The 20,857-nt window shown below is 34.0% G+C and overlaps 1 protein-coding gene across 1 annotated transcript in view; it reads right to left on the reverse strand.

Annotated features, from left to right (window-relative positions):
• LOC129229454 (focadhesin-like) overlaps window positions 1–20,857 on the reverse strand; it is a gene marked incomplete in the record, with an annotated part of 113,314 nt that overhangs the window by 5,938 nt on the left and 86,519 nt on the right. The window contains 4 exon segments of the mRNA XM_054863771.1: window positions 4,048–4,222; window positions 16,332–16,639; window positions 19,843–19,992; window positions 20,086–20,201. Coding sequence (XP_054719746.1) covers window positions 4,048–4,222; window positions 16,332–16,639; window positions 19,843–19,992; window positions 20,086–20,201 — 749 coding nt within the window.

Below are 20,857 nucleotides of genomic sequence, written 5' to 3' on the forward strand. Positions count from 1 at the left end.
ATCCACCCATGCTCTTCTGAACTATTAAAAAACGAAAAAATGATTTTTTTTAATTTTTGGAAGATGTGTTGTTACTACATAAAGTCCTCCCAAAACTGGGGGGGGGGGCATTGTCCCCCTCTGACCCCCCATAAATCCGCCCATGCTGAAATTTCATTTCCAGAACTTAAATTTTGCAATATTTCCAGCTTAAAGCCCCCAAATACTAAACAACATCGAAAATCCCTTAAAATTCTGTTTTTGTAGCTTGAACTTCAAAGGTTACCGAGCCTAATATCACAAAATATGGCCTTGCAATTGCATTTTTAAGGCTTGAATTTCAGAAAATATTCGGGCAAGGGTTCCCATACCGCCTTTCTTTTATATCATTAGCAATTAGGTTTTAAACTACATTAACAAAAAGTTTAAGTGGACTGGCTCCTGAATATAAAATATTGCTAAAGTTTTTAGGACTGTAATTTTCAAAATTTTTCGAGGGAAAAACTCCCTTCCTTCCCCTAAAATCTTCAAAGTTTTTCTAAAATTCTGTTTTTGAAATTTCAATTTCGAGAATTTGCAGGGGATCGATTTTGACCTATTTTTTTGAACAAAAGAATCGATCTGGGACAGTCTCTGATCCTAAAGTCAATAAATATCGCGTATAATTGCGTTTTTAAGGCTTCAGTTTCTACAAATTTCTACCGAGACCTCTTTAAATTTTTGCCGTAACATCAGCAAAGAAAGCCTAAAATGGCGTTTTTGAACTACAAATTTTAAAAAAAATTCCGAGGGAGGATCTCCGGATTCCTTTTTCTATCAGGTTATTTTTCCCCTCCAATGTGCCGCCCCCCCCCCCCCCACACCACCAAAAAAACTTTTCGATTGCGTTACTAGTCACGAAAAGTTTTTGTCCTAACAATTAAGTGAATTGGGAACTCTAAGTGCCAATAGTTAGTACAAAAATTAATTCCATGAATTCAACGATTTGTCTGAAAATTTATGATTAAAAGGGCCTTGCAAAACTGCATCGCTGACGTCTACTTTTGCTCTCGCGCCGCCACTGGCCACTGGGCTTCAGAGCACTTGAATATAATTTACAAAGAAGAGAGCAATGGGCTACGGAGTCTTTAGATGAAAGATCTGAACGCAGTTCGGTCAGAAATGCTGCCGATAGGTTAAGGTGCACAATGAACACCGTGTACTTCAAATCAAGAGAATTGCGCAAGTGTTTCCAAACACATTTACGGAATAATCATGCACTTTACTGGAGAAAAAGAGTTGACCTAAGACTGATAATTATAAAACTGGAGAAAAATATTATTGTAGCAAAAAAAAAAGTGATTATTATATAACACTAATACTCATATCATACCTCAAATACCACTTATTTCATCCGATAGTAAGGCCCTTTTAAATTCAAACGTAAACAATTTTCTGTTCGATTAGTTTTTCTAATGACTATAAATACAGCACAGGGTCAAACTGATTTTGCAGGGGTAGGAGTGGTCAACTTGTAATATATAGGACATTTTCCAAGAAAAATATAGGACATGTTTCATAAACTATGTGTTTTTTTGTTTTTTTAAAGGTACACTAACTTTTTCTTTTGCCTCTGATTGTTATGCATCTCTATAAGATTTTTTCCATTGCTTTTTGAGTTTTGTATTTAGCACCAAGATAAATTGTGACAAAATAGAAATTATTCCATGGTAATGCACACACCTGTTGCTTTCCCAATTTCAGCATCTTAATTAACCTTAAAATTCTTATAATAGCGTCAATGCTTTAAGATGATCTTTCTTATGTCAGTATCTTTCTGTTTGCGAGGGAAACCTCTTTCAACTGACATCTACATCTCTGACTGACTCTACATCTTGTGAAAGGTGCCAAAATGACTTGCACTACTAAAAATCCTAAGCATTTGCAATTAGAAAGCTGATCAATATTTATTATTGCATAGCATTTTTCCAAATGAATTAATTGACTTCCAAGTAACATCAAATCACCATTCCTAAAAATTTTTAAGATTAATCCTTTTTTTTTTTGCACAATTACATACATTTAAATATTTTAAATAGACCTTTTTTTGTATTAATAACGGCTGAATCTTCACCACATTTTGTTGTTAGTGAAGATTCATTGACAAAATGCTTTATCAATAGTTTGGAGAGCTTGTCATAAAATATGGATCACTGAAGTTTTCTTTTAAATTTTATCAAAAATACTCTACACTTATAACAAAATTTAAACAGACAAGTGCCGGCAGTCATACGAAATTTTTTTTTTTTTAAAAATAATTATGTATCTCGTTTTAAAGCAGTCTTCAATTATCTTTTGTCAAGTTGTGGAAGAAAGTGAAAATAAAGTGACCTCAAGGCTTTTCAATAGTCAATTTCTATAAATCTTTACAACGAACTATGGGAATATAGGAAATATACGACAATTGGCAAAAATATAGGAAATATAGGACACTTTTGATACTTTTTTTGAAAATATAGGAAATATAGGATATATAGGACTACTTCTACCCCTGATTTTGTGAAAACATATTAGCAGTAATATCAGGTTTCGCGATTCAATTTGTCGCTTTACTTTGTCACTGTGGGTCAGTTATTAACATCAATGCCATTGCAAAAATATGAAATGTTTCGCTCTTCAAGTCTTCACGATTAAATTTGTCGCTTTACTTTGTCATTGTAGTTCAGTTCTTAACTTCAATGCATTGCAAAACTAAGTGACATGTTTTGCAATGAGAATTGTCCAATAAATTAATTTAGTCTATGTGGAATAACATAATATATACAAAAAATTGGTTGTAAAAAAAAAAAAAAACTTCAGTATTTACAGGTTGCAGTTAGTAACAGGGCTAGGGAGTCAGACTGGTTTTTTGGTAAAGGAGTTGCAGTCATAGTCAAAGGTTTAAAATTTCAAGAGATGAAGTTGGTAATTTTCTCTCAAAATTCTGTACTCTGCCAATAATCGCGGAGTCACAGCCGGAGTCAGACTAATTTTGGGTAAAGGAGTCAGAGTCTCTAAAAATCTTTGAGTCAGAGTAAGACATTTTTCCATCGACTCTGCAGCCTGGTAAGTAGGGAACTTTATTTTTTGTAAGCACTATGGTTAAGGAGAAAAACTTTTGGCTTTGCAAAGGATTTAAAAAAATATAAAAAAATCATAATACTTCTCTACATACATGATTGAAAATTTCTGGGTTTTCAGATACAACAGAAGACTTACATATGACATGTCCATGACTGAAAAATGGTTTTGTAAAATCTAAACAAATTTTATCAAAAGTGTGACCCTATGCATTATTTATTGTCATTGGGAAGGCTAATCTAACAGGAAATTGTTTACGTTTGAATTTAAAAGGCACACTACTATCGGATGAAATATGTGGTATTCGAGGATAAGTATCAGTGTTATATTAGCATTTCTTAAAAATACAACAATATTTTTCTCCAGTTTTATTACTATCAGTGTTAGTTCAACTTTTTTCTCCAGTAACGTGCATGATCATTCCGCAAATATGTTTGGAAACACTTACAGAACTCACTTGATTTGCAATTCGTGGCATGCGTTTTTGCGCGCCTAAGCCTATCGGCAGCATTTCAGACCAATCTGAGTTCAAATCTTTCATCTAAAGCCTACCAAGTCCACTGCTCTCTTCTTTGCAAATTATACTTAAGTGATTGAAAATTCATTCTAGAATCAAAACCCTAACGCTAGAATTCAAAAGCTAGAACTTGAACTACATCTAAAGCTAGAAGTGAGTTTGCAGCACTTGTAAACAACGATCGGACTTAAACGAAGCTGATTGTTGCCAACAGAGAGAAAGAAATAAAGGCTCGTTTTGCACCACGCATAAGCATTTCATACATATAGAATTTTTTTCTCTAATTGAAGTCGGGGTGGTGAACATGTGTCACTTGATATCACTTTTTTTAGAAGTAGACCACGTAAAGTCGGGCAACGCAGCTAGAAAATAAATATCTCAAAATTTTTATTTCCTGGATTTTTGTAAGTAAATGAAATTTTCAATTTGAACACATAAAACAAAATACTAACATCACTGGTAGTCATCAATTGATACTTTGATTTTGAATCTTCTAAAACTTTTATCCATCCTATGGTTTCTAGGAGCCAGCATATGCATTTTTCTGTCTGACTTATATCACTCTCTGAGCTTTCAGCACCATTAAGAAAACATTCAAAAATATATGCACAAACTACTTCCTTCTCTCTGAAAAGAAAATGAAAAAAGTTTATTCTTGCTGCATTAAAAAAAAAAAAAAAAAAAAAAAAAAAACAACAAAGTTTAAATAAAACCTTTTAAAATAAAATTGTATTTTCAAACAGACAAATGATCTAATCGAGATTAATAAGATGCTTTTTCCTTAATATTCTGATGGATATTTTGGAGACTGTAATAATTCCATGGTATTAAATTATATTTTATATGCATAAAATTTCATTACAAGTTTAATTTATTAAGAAATTAATCCATCAATATCTGGTTTGACTGAACTTGCAGCAAGTTGTTTCTCATTTTTTTTTTTTAAGTTTTTCTCTCACAGAAGACATTGGGAAATGCAATAAATAATCATATTTTTTTCATTTACATCTACACTAGTCGACCCGTGCGGAACTCCGCACTGTGCTTCAAATCGTTTCATAAGGCATTTCGCTCTTTTAAGAATTTCAAAGGAAGAATATTATGAAGAAGAACCGAAAAAAAGTAAGCGCAGAAGAGAAGGCATATAATTTAAAGACATCAGTAACAAAACCTCGTTAAATACAACGTTGTGATAATTTGATCATAGCTCCCCTTTTAATCGAACATATTTTCAATGCAAACATAAATGTCATTAAAAGTGTGGCTGAGTGGTGACTCGTGAAAAAGCAATAATTGTGCATGTGAAAAAACAGGTTGTGGCAAATACAGTCCTGCACATGTCAGCATCTGACGGGAAAAAAAGAAACATTAAAGAGATATTTATTGGCACGTATTCGAATTGGAGCCATTCTGACTAACAGCCCGACACCCCCAACAAACCTAGCAATTGCGCCTTCCTTTTCGAAAGCTATTCATTGAAGGAATGTGTAGTAAAAAACAGTAAAAAAGCTTTTTGCCAAAAAAAAAAATAATAATGATAATAATAATAAGATCATGCTTCTATGTTTTGTCATTAACCAGCATGATACGATTTAAAATTATTCGAAAAGCATGGAATTTGATTAAAGAATGACGAAGATCTCACGTAGCGATTGAAACAAACATTTGATTGAAAATAAGTGTTTTTATCTTTGAATATTGAACTATTTCACATAGAAGGTTGCTTTAACCGTTACATCTTAAATGCCCTCACATGTTTCTCTTTTAATGGAACACTTAAAATTCAAAACCAAAACCAGTTGAACTGAGTCCGTTCTTAAGTGTAATTTTTCGAACGTAGACAAAATGTATTTTTTTTTCAGCAGAAAGCGGAGGAGTAGAAAATAATTTCTTGCTAATGAAGTTGATAATACTTTTAATGCTTTATATCGTATTCGCGCGAATAAAAAATTAAGGGTTTACTGAGTGAAACTCGTAGTTTTAATCGGGTGTAGTATTTTTTCATTTGCACAAAAGGTCGAACACTGCTATTAGAAACATCTACATTTTAGCATACAATAAAAATGTTTTTCTGCACAAAAAGGATTTCTTTAGGTAAATCTTATACTTTTTTATGCTTACAGTATGTTGAGTGGTCTGGATGTAGTCAAAGAACACAGTTCGATTAACAATCAACTTATCCGAATGATAACTGTAGCCTGCATAAAGGAGTCGAAACACCAAGTAGCATTCCCACTGCATTTATTTTATTAGGTGTGTATGTTATGAGCACATGTAATGCGTAATACTAATATAAATTTGATATTATGTCGGACAGCCCAAGCTTGCCCGAAGTTCAGATAGTTTATAGCCGAACGCTCTACCGAAAAAAACTTATCAATTAAACCGAACAACTAAGTCCAGTGCTGTTAAGCTTTATTAAAATATGAACACACACAAAGGCTGTTTTTTTTTTTTTTTTTTTTTTTGCCGAAAGCGACGTAAAAAATGGAAAACTGCATTAGAACTTTGCTTTAAAAAATGCATAAGAACTACAGGCAGCATCAAGGTTTTGAAACAGCAAGAGGCGATTTCGAAAACTTGAATTTTCGACCGTAAGTCTTTTTTTCGTCATTGGCCAGCTTGATAAGTTTTAAAATGAGAGGGGATTAATATATAAGATAAGATATTGAAGAAAAATGTTTTTATTTTTGAAAATTTTTACAATTTGTTATCGCAGGCTGCTTAAACCGTTATAACTTAGATGGCAGCACGTGTTCATCATTTAACAGCACGGTTAAAATACAAAATAAATTGAACTATGCTCTTTTTTTAAGCGTAGCTTTTCGAATGTAGTAAAAATGTGATAAGCTATTTGTTTTTTAGCAAAAAGAAGAAAAAATATATATTTTACCCTTCAAATTGAGGTAGTATTTTATTTATTTGCACAAAGAGTCAAAAACTCATTAGAAGAATATATATTTCAATATACGATTTATTATTTTTTTTCTGAACAAAAAACAATTCTATTGTAGTCTGAAATCTTAAACCTGTTACTTATATTTTCGCTTACATTATGCTTTAATTTTCTTTCCAGAGCCAAAGCTTCAAAAAAAAAAAAAAAAAAACACGTGCAATTTAGCACAAAATCAATGAATGTTTTCATATCAGCAAGGAGCATTTCCTTCTCATTTATTCTATTCCCTCATTGTTGTTATTCATTTAATTCAGTGTTCATGTAATGCGCGATATTTCTCTAATTTTTTTGTTGCAGAGTGTCCGGACGTGGGCCCGAACACGTAATCTCCTGGTTACGAAGAGAACGCTCTGCCGATCAAGCTACTCAGCTCTGTCGGTCATAGCGCAAATCAAAGTTATAAGTTTGACCGAAAACCTCATTCTGGTTCTTTAAAACAGGTTTTTCGGCTAAAAGAAACAATTTTTAGACCTTGGGTCTATTTTTCGTCAGTAGCCAGCACCATAAGCTATAAAATTAGCCGTAAATCAAAGAAATCGATCAAGAATTGAGGGAAATTTGGCGTTGAAACCAAAAACAGGCTACAGAAATAATATATAAGGATTTTCTGCATGGTCTTTTATTTAGTCTTTAATTAGTGAACCCATTTCAGAAAACAATTTACTTGTAAATACTTCGCGAGTCGCCGCTAGAGGGTGCTACAGTTGCTGGGGAGTGTTTTTGCTGCTCCTGAGATAAGTGATTTTTTACTGTAATTGTTTATTTTACTACTTTAGTTTCAGTATTTTTATTGTATTTTATCATATAATTAAGTATTCTTGTGCTTTTAAGTTTTATTTTTGATTTACTTGCTTTCTTAAAGTGTTTTTCTATTCTGTGTAGCTAAGCCTAAATTGTGCTGATTTCTTGTTAAGCCTGACTGCTCTGTTTAGGGTGTAACTTGTTTATTTTAATTTACTGCTTGTCTTAGGATTTAGTAATATTTGTATCTTTTACTTCCAATGCTTTCTAATTCTAATAATTAGCATTATTTCTCCAATTTTGTATTTTTGTATTGACTTTTTAAGTGTACCATTTTGAGCTAGAATGGGAGTTATATGCATAATGAAGGAGGTTAAAAGTGGTAAAGGGGACAAGTAGATTTCTTGTGACCTATGTCAGATGTTCTGCTTGTTTAAGGGGAAGGATGAGTCTGAGAAGGATTTCATTTGCACAAATTGTGTTGAACTCTCAGAAATCAGAGTTAGGGTGCTTACTTTGGAGGGTGAGTTAGTATTAGGCTGTAGGCGTGTAGATGGGGTAAACACTCCAGAGGGAAAAGGGGAAGTTAGCAAAAAGGAGGTGGGCATTAGCTGTGTGTTAGATAGTGGGAATATTCCAGAATTAAAGGAGGAAGTTAGTAAAAAGGATGTGGGAATTAACTGTGTGTTAGATAGTGGGAAAATTCCAGAGGTAAAAGGGAAAGTTATTGCTGAGGCGACTGACTGGGAAACAAAGGGTATAATTTTGGGAGATTCAATGGTGCGTGAGGTGGGAAACTCAATAGGCAGAGTTAGACGTAAGGTGGCTAGATGTTGTTTGCCAGGGGCTCGGGTGAGAGATGTAAATAGGGTTTCTGAAAAGAAGGGGGTATTTAATAAAGAGGATGTAGTTACTTTGTGGGTGGGAACTAACGATGTAGGCCATAGTAACAACGATGAGTTTACAAAGGAATGGGATTCCCTGTTGGACAAAGCAACCAACTGTTCGGCAAATGTCCAAGTGGTTGGTTTGCTTCCCAGGTATGGAGTGCATAGGAGTTGGTTAAACCAGCGGGCTAGGTGTATGAACCTGGTACTCAAGGAAGTTTGCGTTAAGTGTAGTATCAGGTTTATTGATGTGTGGAGTAGATGTAAACGAGATTGAATTGCTAGGGATAGCCTACATCTGAGCTCTACAGGGGTCAAAATGGTTAGTGGTTTGGTTTTAGAGGCTTCAGAATTAAAAAACTAAGTTGGAATGGGGGGCATGGTTTAAGGAGCAAAATTCGAAAGGGTACTAACTATCGGGATTTTAGTAGAAACGGAAATAGGGTGGCTAATAAGAGAAAAGATTTTACCACTTGGGATTCAAACAATCGTGAAGCATTAAATAAAAGTAAGATGGGCTTACTTAAGGTTTTTTATACAAATGCTCGTAGTATTAGGAACAAGATGGAAGAATTGAAAAGCATAATTATAGACGAGAGGTTGGATATTATTGGAGTTACTGAGACATGGGCTACCGAAAGTGATGAACAGATGTTTAGTATTATTAGTGACATTTCTAGCAAGGGGTCAGTCATCATAATGGGAGATTTTAATTTTCCAGGAATTGATTGAAATAATTTTTACCATAGTAATAGCAGAGAAGAGGATTTTTTGAAAGTAATTGGTGACTGTTTCTTAGATCAAATTGTAACTCAGGGTACTCAACAGGACGCGATTTTAGATCTAGTTTTCTGCGACATGGGAGGCTCTGTTCAGGGGTTATGTGTAGGGGAACACATTGGAGATAGTGACCACAACAGTATTAGGTTTGGGATTAAATTTGATATGCACAAAGTAGAGAATTTTAGGTTTGTGCCCAATTTCAGAAATACTGACTTTGTGGCACTTCGGCAGAGTTTGAAAGCAGTTTTTTCTTCTGGATTGGACAATAGCGATGTGAATCTTCAGTGGGCAGAGTTTAAGGAAAATCTAGCGAATACGGTTAGGGATCATGTTCCTTTTAGGAGAAAGGGTGTCTGCACTAAAATTTGGCCAATGTGGTTCTCCAGGGAAACTAAAGACGCTCTAAATTACAAGCAAGCTGCTTTTCATAGGTTTAGAGAAACAGGTCACAGTGCAGACAGGCTCCAATATTGTAAGGCAAGGCGTAAATTTAAGTATTTCGTACGGATTCAGAAAAGAGAGTTGGAGCAAAGACTGGCAGATAACATAAACAGGAATCCCAAGAGGTTTTTTGCATACGCTAATTTGGGGAAAGTTCGAAATAGTCATATTGGGTCACTGGTTGATGAGCACGGAATTTTAATTCAGGACGATGGTGATATTGCTAATGTTCTTAATAACTTTTTTTCGAGTGTTTTTAACGATAACTGTATCTCAACAGTTGACACCAACAAGACACAAGCTATAGTACAGCTTGAGGACTTTGTATTTTCCAGGGACGACGTTTTACTTCATTTGAAAAAAATTAAAGAGATTAAGGCTCCGGGGCCAGATAATATTTATCCGAAAATTTTAGTTGAATGTGCAGAGGAATTAGCAGATGTAATCGCAAACATTTTCAATGCTTCTTATAATTCGGGACAGTGCCAGAGGACTGGAAGCTGGCTAACATTACACCGCTCTTCAAGAAAGGGTCTAAAGGGAGTGCGGGAAATTATAGACCTGTGAGTCTAACTTCGGTGGTTTGCAAAATTTTTGAAACATTGATGAAAATTAAGATAGTAAATTTTCTAGAGACTAATAATCTATTGACTAGTTTTCAGTACGGTTTTAGGAAAGGTAAATCTTGTGCAACTAATTTATTACATTTCTATGACAGTGTTACCATGGCTTTGGACAATAAGAAGCCTGTAGATGTTGTTTACATTGATTTTCAAAAAGCTTTCGATAAGGTACCGCATGTTGCTCTACTTAGCAAATTAGCTGATATAGGAATAGGAGGGAAAACTTTCATTTGGGTAAAAAATTGGCTGACCAGAAGGAAACAAAGAGTAGTTGTAAGGGGAAATTATTCTAATTGAAGTGAGGTCTTAAGCGGGGTTATTCAAGGATCAGTGTTAGGGCCTGTTTTGTTCATTGTCTTTATGAACGATATTCACAAAAATATTTCTGGGAACATGAATTATTTTGCTGATGATGTCAAAGTTATGGGGACTGTAGAAAACGAAGAACAAGTAAATCAGCTGCAAGAGGATCTAGATCATATTACGGAGTGGGCTGATAAATGGGGTATGGCTGTTAATGTTGGGAAATGTCAAGTGCTACATTTAGGGCATGGAAATAAGTGTACAAGTTATTATTTGCAAGGTTCAGTCATTAGTCAGGCAGACAAAGTTACTGATCTGGGGGTCCTAATAAGTCAGGATTTAAAGTTTAGCCAACAGTGCAGCATTGCTAGCAACAAAGCCAATAAGATGCTTGGGTTTATCAATAGATCTATTTCAAATAAATCTAAAGAAGTTCTTCTGCCCTTATATAGAAGTTTGGTAAGACCCCATTTGGAGTATGCTGTTCAGTTTTGGTCTCCTTATCTTAAGAAAGACATTAATGTATTGGAAAGGGTTCAAAGGCAGGCTACAAAGCTAATAAGTGGACTTTCCCACTTAGATTATGATTCCAGGCTTAGAAGGCTAAAAATGTAGTCTTGAGCAAAGAAGAGACCGAGGGGACATGATTCAGCTGTTTAAATTTATTAAAACGAAAGATGTTATGGGGCTTAAGTTTAGCACTGAAAACAGGACAAGGGGTCATTGTTTTAAGCTATTTAAATCTCAGGCTAACATGGATATTAGGAAAAATTATTATTTTAGTAGGGTAGTGGAACCTTGGAACAGCTTACCGGAAGAGGTGGTAATGAGCAAAGGAGTAGACAGTTTTAAGAGGGCCATTGATCTTCACTGGGGATTGTAAATTGACTAGGACCAGTCTAGCTGGGCCCAGAGCCTGTTGCTGGTCGTCACTTTTGTATTTGTATTTGTATTAACCTCTATTAATGCTTAACCTTCGTCAATACCAGTCATACCTATAAGTCCTAATTTCTATTACCCATCCTCTATCGTGGTCAGAGTCTTTGAAATACTTTTCTTAAAAACTTTTTAGCATATTGTCATATGATTTTTTTAAAGAACTGGATTAGACTTAGGTTCCTGTTTTTTACCCTATCATTTTCCCCAGAATATATTCTTGTTGTTCTCTGAAGTGCTGTTCTGCTGCTTTATTAAAAAAAAAAATAATAATAATTACACTTACATTTTCTGATTGGTCTTTTACTGAGTATTTAGTTACTCTAAGAGCAACAATTAGTCCTGGCCCCACAATGTAGTCCCGTAAAAATTTTTAGGTCCAGAGATTTTCTCTTTAGAATCTTGATCTGTAGGTGTTCTAATGTGAGAATATCTTGGGTAGACATGCTGAATCCTGCGCGAAATAATTTTACAGGCCATCAAAGATAGCGGCCATTTTGGTTCACTTGCTCATTACGTTTTTCGCAACGGGCATACCTACAAATTTATTTTTAGTTTTGAACTGTAGTTTTTGGAGTTAAGGAAGTCAATTAATGTATTAATTATGTCATAAAATCTGGTCTAGCTGTTTCTTCAATTTTACGTGGAGATATCTCCGACATTTGTTGTTGAATATTCTAGTTACTAAAAAGGGTACAAAAATTAATAAATAATCCAAAATGCTCATTTTAAACTCCTGTTTATCACATACATGTTTCTTCAACAACACAATAAACGAAAAATACAAGATTAGTTACTTTTAAAAAAGGTTACGATATGTTTTTGCATTGCATGTTATTGCACTACGACGCACGTCTGTATCATTTGATGCCGCAGTCACTCTTTTTGAGCAATTTTTATCAGCCCAGTCTATGTGTGGAAAAATTTGTACATCTGCATCTTCTCTTGAAATATTCTAATTAAGCTCTTCAATGATGTGTCTCAAATCTCCTATGAAAAGTATTGCAGATTGCTTCTTCATTAACTGTTAAACCACTAGCAATAGCTGAAAATGTAGCATTTCTGACATTTCTTCTATTTCCTTGCGTGCTAGTTACTGTAAATTTTCCTTATTTGATACTGAAGACCAGAATTTTTCTACCTGCATAGGTATTTGTGTTTTTCTGTCAATTACAGCAATGTTTGTTCTGCCCTTAGTTGATTCTCTTCTCATCTTTTCGAATTATTTCACAACATGCTGCAAATAACTATCGAACACAGGATGAAGTTCATGAAAAGAGCATACAGGAATGAATCCGTGCAGAACATTTATGATAACTTCGCCAAAAGTTTTCTTTATTTGGCGGACTTGTGACATGAAATATATAACGAGGGCAGTTTTTATTGGGGATACTTTGCTAAATAAAAAATATTCTGGGAATGGATATTTCTGCAATCTAGCTTGGTAGGTGAATCACCACCGCCAGGGGCGTGCACGGGAGGGGGGGGGGGATAAGAGAAACCTGTTTGCCCTGGCCTGAGCCTGAAGGGGGCCTATTATTTTTAAAACTAGGGATGAAATATGTGCTTAAACAATATGGAAGGGCAGCCGAAACATTTGTGGGCATTTGTGACGGGCCCCAAATTTTCTGTGCACGCCCCTGACCATCACATAATGTGCTCGTTGGAAACAAGTCATGAGCTAAAATATTTTTAATGCATTCTCCCCTTTCTTTCACTATTTCCATGTCTCTGTATCCTTGTTAAAGTTGATTCTTCCCCACTAGCTTAGAAGTGATATTTTATGAAGAACTGTGTGCCTCAAAGCATGGTAGGTTGACTTTGGAAAGTAAATCAGACAATTTTTTAAACAAAATGTATCCAGTCTAAACTGGCGGTACTGTTCTGATCAATGATTCATGATGCTGAGAAGGCGAATCTTGACACTACCATTCACAAGTTGTTTAGTGAGAAAGCTGTAAAGCTGCTCTGTTTCTGAAATATCATAGGGATTTACATGTTGATGGATAAAATCAACAAGTCTTTTGAAATTTTCATCAAAATACTGGCTACGATTGCCTATAAAAATAAGGATGCGGGACACTCTCACAGTGATCCATTAAATGAGAGCTAGTAAGACCACGAAACACATTGCATATCATTAAAATTTCATGATACTCTAAATGCCACTCGGCAACATACTTTTTCTCGTCTGCTCTGCAATTTCTCCGGCACTTTTCTGTGACCGTTGAATCGTTTGTTCCAATTTCATCTCTGGCTTCACAGCATTGAATTTTAACAACAAATTTACCTTGAATGAATTTTTCTTACAGGTAGGGACACTCATTTTCTAGCGCCCTTATCCTCTCTACGTACCATGTTTCATATAGTAGATAAATGATGCAATCAAATACACGAAAGACTGGAAACAGTAATTCAACAGTTTGAACGTATAATTTGTAATTTTCTTCGCGATCAGCAATAATCAAGTGTTTTACAAGTGATACCAGTGAACGAAACATTTCCCAACACTTGCACAGTTCTGATTTGTCACTACATCCTTTAACAAAAACTCAATCTCTGTTTTCAAGCTTTCAATATTTGTGCGTAGCGATTGAATCATTATTTGACTTTTTCCCTCATCCATTGAGCCAAGAGCATCCTGAACCGTCTTTACTCGCTTAGCAGAACTTCTCTTGTAGTCTAAAATCAACATCTTATAATGATTTTCTCAAGATTATCAATGATTTTCTGCAGTCTTCACAGCCTCTTGTGAGCTAAAAGCAGCAGCAAGTACTTTTGGAGATAAATGACTAAAAAAAACCAACAAAGGGTCATTCTTTCTTTTGGAAGCACAGAAAAGAATCCTTTCATTATACGTTGTTACGAGAAATAGTTTTGTTTCATTTATAAAAACCAATGCATTTTCATCTACATTGAGCATTAAGCATAAACTCTTTTATTTCTGAAAGAATAAATCCATGCCCAGCATTTAACAGAGACTTTAATATTTCATTTGCCTTTTTAAACAGTTCAAATTTTGAGGATAGATGTTGCGCAGACTGTGTATTGGTTTCTCGCTCATACTTTCGAATATACGAACTTATACAGTTTGGATGTGCATATGAATTCGCAGCAGAAACATTCATATCGCTGGTTAAGATCTGCTACTCTGTCAAAAACTTCGTCTTGATTTGGACCTCCTTCAGTACTTTCTGATTTTCCTAAAATATTGTTTTCACTTTCAAAATAACTTGTCTGTGCATTTTTTCTACCATTTTTTTTAGCGTTTTTCCTTTTGTGTATTTCTTATAGCACTAGTTGCTGCAATGACACACTATATTTTCTTGCCGCGTTTTTCAATATTGCGTCTTTGCGTATTTCAGCAGCTTCCCGAACTCGTTTTTGGTCGAAGAACATAATTTTTCTCTTGATTCCTTTTGACAAACTACATATTCGTTTGTTAAAACTGTCTTCAAGATGTCTTCAATTGCCTACCAAAACTTTCTGAACTCAGAATAGAAATATCAGCCATTGCTAAAATAGTTACTGTCACAGAAAAACATGAAACAAAAAGTTTTTGGAACTGTGGAACATTTTTACTCGAAAACAATTACTTTGATAGCAGACAATACAACCTTGACCAATACAATACCTTGAACAGCGTGGACCGAGGGGGGGGGGGAATCCCTATAGCCACTGGTTTTAACATGAATGCAAATTTTAATACAGTAGCTTATGCATATGAAAGGGCTGTTTTGATCAAAAAATCTCCTTCAGAAGGTATTTTCAATCAAAGAATCCCCTTCAGAAGGTATTTTTGATCGAAAAAATCCATTCAGAAGGTTTTTTTTAAATCAAAAAAACCCCCCTTTAGAAGGTATTTTTGACCAAAAAAACCCCTACAGAAGATAATGCTGGCTACGCTGGTGACCTTGAAAAATATTGTTTTACATAAAAGGTTTTACACTTTAAAATCGTTTGGTTTTATTAAGAGTTATTAATTTTTGCACACTTTTAAGTAACCAGAATGTTAAACAAAAAAACGTTAGAGATACCTCACGTAAAAATTGTAGAAAAGCGGTTTTTATGACATAACTATTACATTAATTAACTTTCTAAGGCCCAAAAATTTCAGTTCAAAACTAAAAATAAATTTATAGGTACGCACGTTGCGAAAAACGTAATGAGCAAGTGAACCAAAATGGCCGCTATCTTTGATGGCCTGTAAAATTATTTCGCGCAGGATTCAACATGTCTACCCAAGATATTCTCACATTAGAACACCTACAGATCAAGATTCTAAAGAGAAAATCTCTGGACCTAAAATTTTTTACGGGCATACATTGTGGGGCCTGGAATAAATAGTGTCCAAACTCACATTTGGCTTATCATTTGCTTTGTTGCAATTCCCTTGCTTACAATATCACCTCTCCCTTGATCACCATTGACTAATTAAATGATAAATAACAAGGGGGACACATGCAATAACAAGGGGAGTTATATAGTGGTTAGCCAACTGAAACTTTACAACTCAATCTTTCATCCAAGCTTCTCCAGAAAGATCTAGATTCAACATTTTCAAATCGGTAGCTCAAGGGCGGCAACTGTCCCCCCACTTTCAAAAGTAAAGGGTTTTGTCCCTTCATTTTTCTAACTTTAAAATTAATAATTAAATGGTAAAATGATAAAATTGATTGATTGATGTGTTTAAAGAAAGAATTGACATAATAAGTATGTGTTTTATACTTTTCTCATGTTATTCTTTCACGAAAATTAAATTGGAAGGAGTTTACAGTTGCTATCAATCCCGATTTTTGAAGCGGTGTCCCGAATTTTTCGAAAAGGTTATTTAATCATTAATAACATCAAAGTTCAATTTCATAGTTAAGAAAAGAAAGTCAGCTTTAGAGGCCCCTTTCACCTAACTTGCCCCTTCACCAACTCCATTAACCCCCCACTCTTTTTGATGCACTAACCGCCTATGTGGTAGCTTTAGGAAACCTCATCATACCTTTTTGATGATCCTGTAATATTATTTAAATTCTGCTACTACTACTACTACTAATAATAATAAAGTAACTTACTCTAAACTTTCTTGCTTGGCTTCTTCAATGTAGGATTTGAGATGTGAAAGAGGTTTTTTACCTGTTTTCACAAGATAACAACAAATCATCGTTAACACTGAGATATTTCCATTTCTTTTTGGAACGGAGAGTAATGAATTTACAGTTCCTTCAGGCAAATAACTGAAACCTTCAGTAACCCACTGTAGATGTTCCTGAATTCTATGAGATTCTTTCATGAAATACTTGGTTATGGATATAAATGCATTCTGAACAATTTTCAGTGAGTCTTGCTTATAACCTGACTGTTTCAAAGAGTTTAAAATTCCCTGCAATAAATAATTAATCTTATTATAAGCATGAGCATTAAATCAAGTAGAGATGATTTGAGATTGATATCATAACATGCTTATATAAACTTAAAAACATACTGTGAGAACAAACCAGTTGTTTTGAAGCTATCTATGTCATCAGTAGACATGTCAAGCTTTTATTTCCAAACCATAATAAACAGTCATTTTAACTCAAGATTTTAGTTCTACACTATTAGGCCAAACAAAGCTTGGAAAATACATAACAAAGAAGAAGCAAAAAAAAAAAAAAAAGCAAGATAAGAACTCCATATAGTTGAAGTGAAAAATAAATTTTGATATAATGCAAAACATCAGTGTTTCAAGTATTTTTAAGCAAGTAAAAAAAAAAAAAAAAACTATTACTTTTCTATAATTTTATTTAGTTATTAAGTTTGCACTATGGATCCTTTAACTTTCTTTCTGCACAATAATGGCCTTCACAAATTCTATAACACAATTCTTGATGACAAAATGACCAGAGTTTGAGATATGTGTTACTTTGGACCAACATGACGAAATCAGTATATAATGCAAAGTCAGCAAATAATAAACCCCATTTTATTTTATTTGAAAACTTTATCCCTCTTCTCTATATTAAGGTTATTGAAAAATTGTAGCTAGAAATATAAACTATGATATTTTGATAAAACCTAACTCTCATGATTAAAAAAAAAAAAACCCATGAATGTAGCAAATAACACATGGTTTCTCTTTATTTCATACTAAAAAAAATACCCGGCATTGCCTTTGTCAGTAATAGTTAAGAGAAACAAGCACTACTTTAATTCGCTTTCTGCTTTAACTGCAAGAACTCAAAACACACCGCTTTAAAGTGATTAAAAATCAAGCTTGTTCTTTCACATAAAAATTAAATAGCAATACGTATGAAGAACAAAATAGTATTCCTTTAGAAAGGAAAAAACAACATTTAAGCATACAGTTGGATCCCAACTTATGCAAGGTTTGCAATCCAAGACTCTTCGCGATATTGAAATTTCGCGTTATGGAACAACATATGTTCAGAATTTTTTTACAAGCATGCCCAATTATTTAAAAATGTGTAACCCTCCCCCCTCCCAAATTTTTTCAAACCATTTCTTAACTATATATTACAGTATCTTTCAAAGAACTGGCTTTTTACTGTATTTTAGAAAAATAGTTATTATTTAACATAAATTATGTTTATGAAGCACAAAATCAATGATCAATAGGAGACAGAGACATGAAATAAAACTTAAATTTGTGGTTCCCACTTTCCATCACTGAAGTTTTTAGAATTTAATTTCTAAAATTTATTGTGAGGAAGCTTTCGAATTCCCTCTTCTTAAGTCCCTCAAAGATTACTTAAAGCAGAGTTCTGAAAACTTCAGCTTTGAAGGGTGAGGAGGATCCCAAACCCCACCCTCTATGATCATTAAATATGGTCTAAAGTTTCGCTTTTAAGACTCCAGTTTCGGAATTTCACCTAAAGAGAGCCTCCCCCCCTCTTGACATTGCCAAAGACAGCCTAAAAGTTAAAGCTTCAATTATAAACATTTTTTGAGAGACGGTCACAAATACCCTTTCTCTTAAGTCATTTTAGTATAGCCTCAAATAGTTATTAATGCATCAGCTACAAAAAATTTTTAGGTTAGAACACTGAAACCATCTCTCATAAATTCACCAAAGATTGCCTAGATAAGTGTTATTAAGACTCCAGTTTCTAATTGTTTTTTAAAAAAATCGCCCTCCCTACTTTTACATCATTAAATACAGCCTTAACATTTTTGACCATTTTTTTTTAGAGTTTGCAGAGAAATCCCAAACCACTCCTAGCTTCAAAAATGGCTTAAAATTAAGTTTTTTGATTTTGTATTCTGGAGCCCTTGAGTAGCCCCCCTCCCCTCTTATATTCTCCAAAATATAAACATGTTGAGACTTTAGTATCATGGGTTAATTTGCGTACATACCCTCTTTGCAAGAGCAGCGTTTTTTCGCTAACTCGTGCTGCCATTATTTTTCTTGTTTCCTTTCTCTCCCTCCTCCCCCCTATTTCCGTTCTAGCGAGTTAGATTGAAAGTCACTGGAATTTAGTGATTCTTCAAGTCTTAGAATATTTTACTGGAAACATGTCAAAGATGCAGGAACAATTGCGAATAGGTGTTTCAAACCAGCTTCAAATTTGCCTCAGTTTTTTTCCAGAATTTCCATGCTCATTAAAATCTTCAAAATCCCTGATAGTTCCCGTTTTACCTGGTATGTGGACGCCCTTTGCTGTGGAGTAAACATTTCATCCCATCAGCAATCACACTCAACCGGTGATTGAGAGCGCACACAATTTTCATTTATGCATGCAAAGTTTACAAAAAAAAAAAAAACGCAAATGAGAAAAAAATGGAAAGATGATCGAAAATTGCAAGGAAAAATAAAGACGAAAGGCAAGCAATTCAAAAAATTAGAATAGCGAGCAACTCTGCGGTCTGCAATGCTGTGAGTTGGTAATAACATAGCTAGCCAAAAAATTCAAACGGCGTGAGTCTAAAAGTCACTCCTCCAAAAACATGTTGCAAACAAAACAAGCTCATGGCGGAAAATCGAGAGAATGTCGATGTGAATTCGTGGTTATGGAAAGGTCCAGTAATTAAAGCATATCTTTCAAATGCTCAATTTTTCTTTTTTTAGTAAAAACTGAAGGAAAGTCATCGAATTCCTTTCCGTCCCAACCTCCGCCTCGGAAATTTTGCCAAAGAAGGAAATCCGTCCTGAGACGAAAGGTCTTGCACCCATGAAACATACATTTGAAGAGTAAAGCAGTTCAAAAGTAATCAATCGTGGTTCTAAAATGTAGAGAGAAAACGAAAGGTCAAATGCTACTATTTTTTTAATAATAAAGAAAATAAATTCAAATAGCACCATACTCATACTTTAGAACTTAAAAAAAATATAACTAATTGAAATTAGACAATTTGCTACAATTCAGTGTGATATGTTTCTCATTCAATTACTATTTTGATCTTGTAACATATTTCAATAAAAAAATAATTTGCAAAATATCAAGAGTAATACACATCTAAATACAAAGGCATATCTAAAAACAATAATCAAAACAAAAATAAAATCCAAAAATTGATCAAAACACTAAATACAAAATTTTTTGATAAAAATTAATTTTTTTTTATTATCACAAGCAAATAACTCACTTTTAAAGTCATTTGACCTTTTATCTTTAGAGCCTTTTCATTTTTTACAGTGCCATGAATGATGGTTTGGAAAAATATTTGAAGCTTTGCAGATGGTAATGCCAAAGATAAAGTAGGAATGTTTTCCAACAGGATTGAAAAGCACTTTTCCTAATGTGAGAGAAGAGAATAACTTTAACTTTTAATTAAACCATTTTTGTAAAAAATAATATAATGTAATAACTGTTTTCTCCATATACCTACGTTCAAAGAATGAATTAAAGGAGGATTGCAGTACGAAGATATCAGATTCTGTGCATAAGTTGAACCACTTGCTTGGTGGACAGCAAGTCGTAAAGCAGCTTCCATGACATCATTCCCTATAGTATTTAATTTTTAATATTGAAATAAATATTAAATAATTTTAAATATTGTAATAAATTGACAAATATCACATGTGGCAGGGCTGGAAACCTGTGGTCTGGAGGCTAAATGTCACCTTCTCAAGTTTTTAAGTGGTCAAGCAAGTTATATTTAAACATTAATAATTTTCATAAATTAAGTCTATTATCATATTTACTAGATATGCACCGAGTATTCGGTTGGTATTCTGCATACTGCATATTCGGCAGAATACTTTAATATTCGGCAAACCGAATAGCAAACAAACTGAAACATTTGACAAATAGTAAACAAACTTAATTTTATGTACGATGAATGAAAGTTAAAGCATAGCACCATAGTACATGGGCGCCCATATGCAGAGTAGCAAGTAGTGACTCAAATATTTTCCCCGTGGTTTAACTGGATATTTTCCCCGTGGAAACTGATTTCAGGACAGATTAGAGGCATCAAAATTTGAAATTTTTAATATTCATTAATGGCTGGAGAAGAAATGTTTTTACATTTTTGCAAAGAAAAAAGTACTAAAAGCAAGGAAGTTCTAATTTCAAAGGGGGGCTTGAACCCTTCCTATATGGGCGCCCTTGCCATAGTGCAAAATCATTTCAACAGGGTTCATACTCTATTTGAATGA

This window comes from Uloborus diversus, chromosome 1 (genome assembly GCF_026930045.1).
Source record: "Uloborus diversus isolate 005 chromosome 1, Udiv.v.3.1, whole genome shotgun sequence".
In the NCBI taxonomy this organism is placed as follows: domain Eukaryota; kingdom Metazoa; phylum Arthropoda; class Arachnida; order Araneae; family Uloboridae; genus Uloborus; species Uloborus diversus.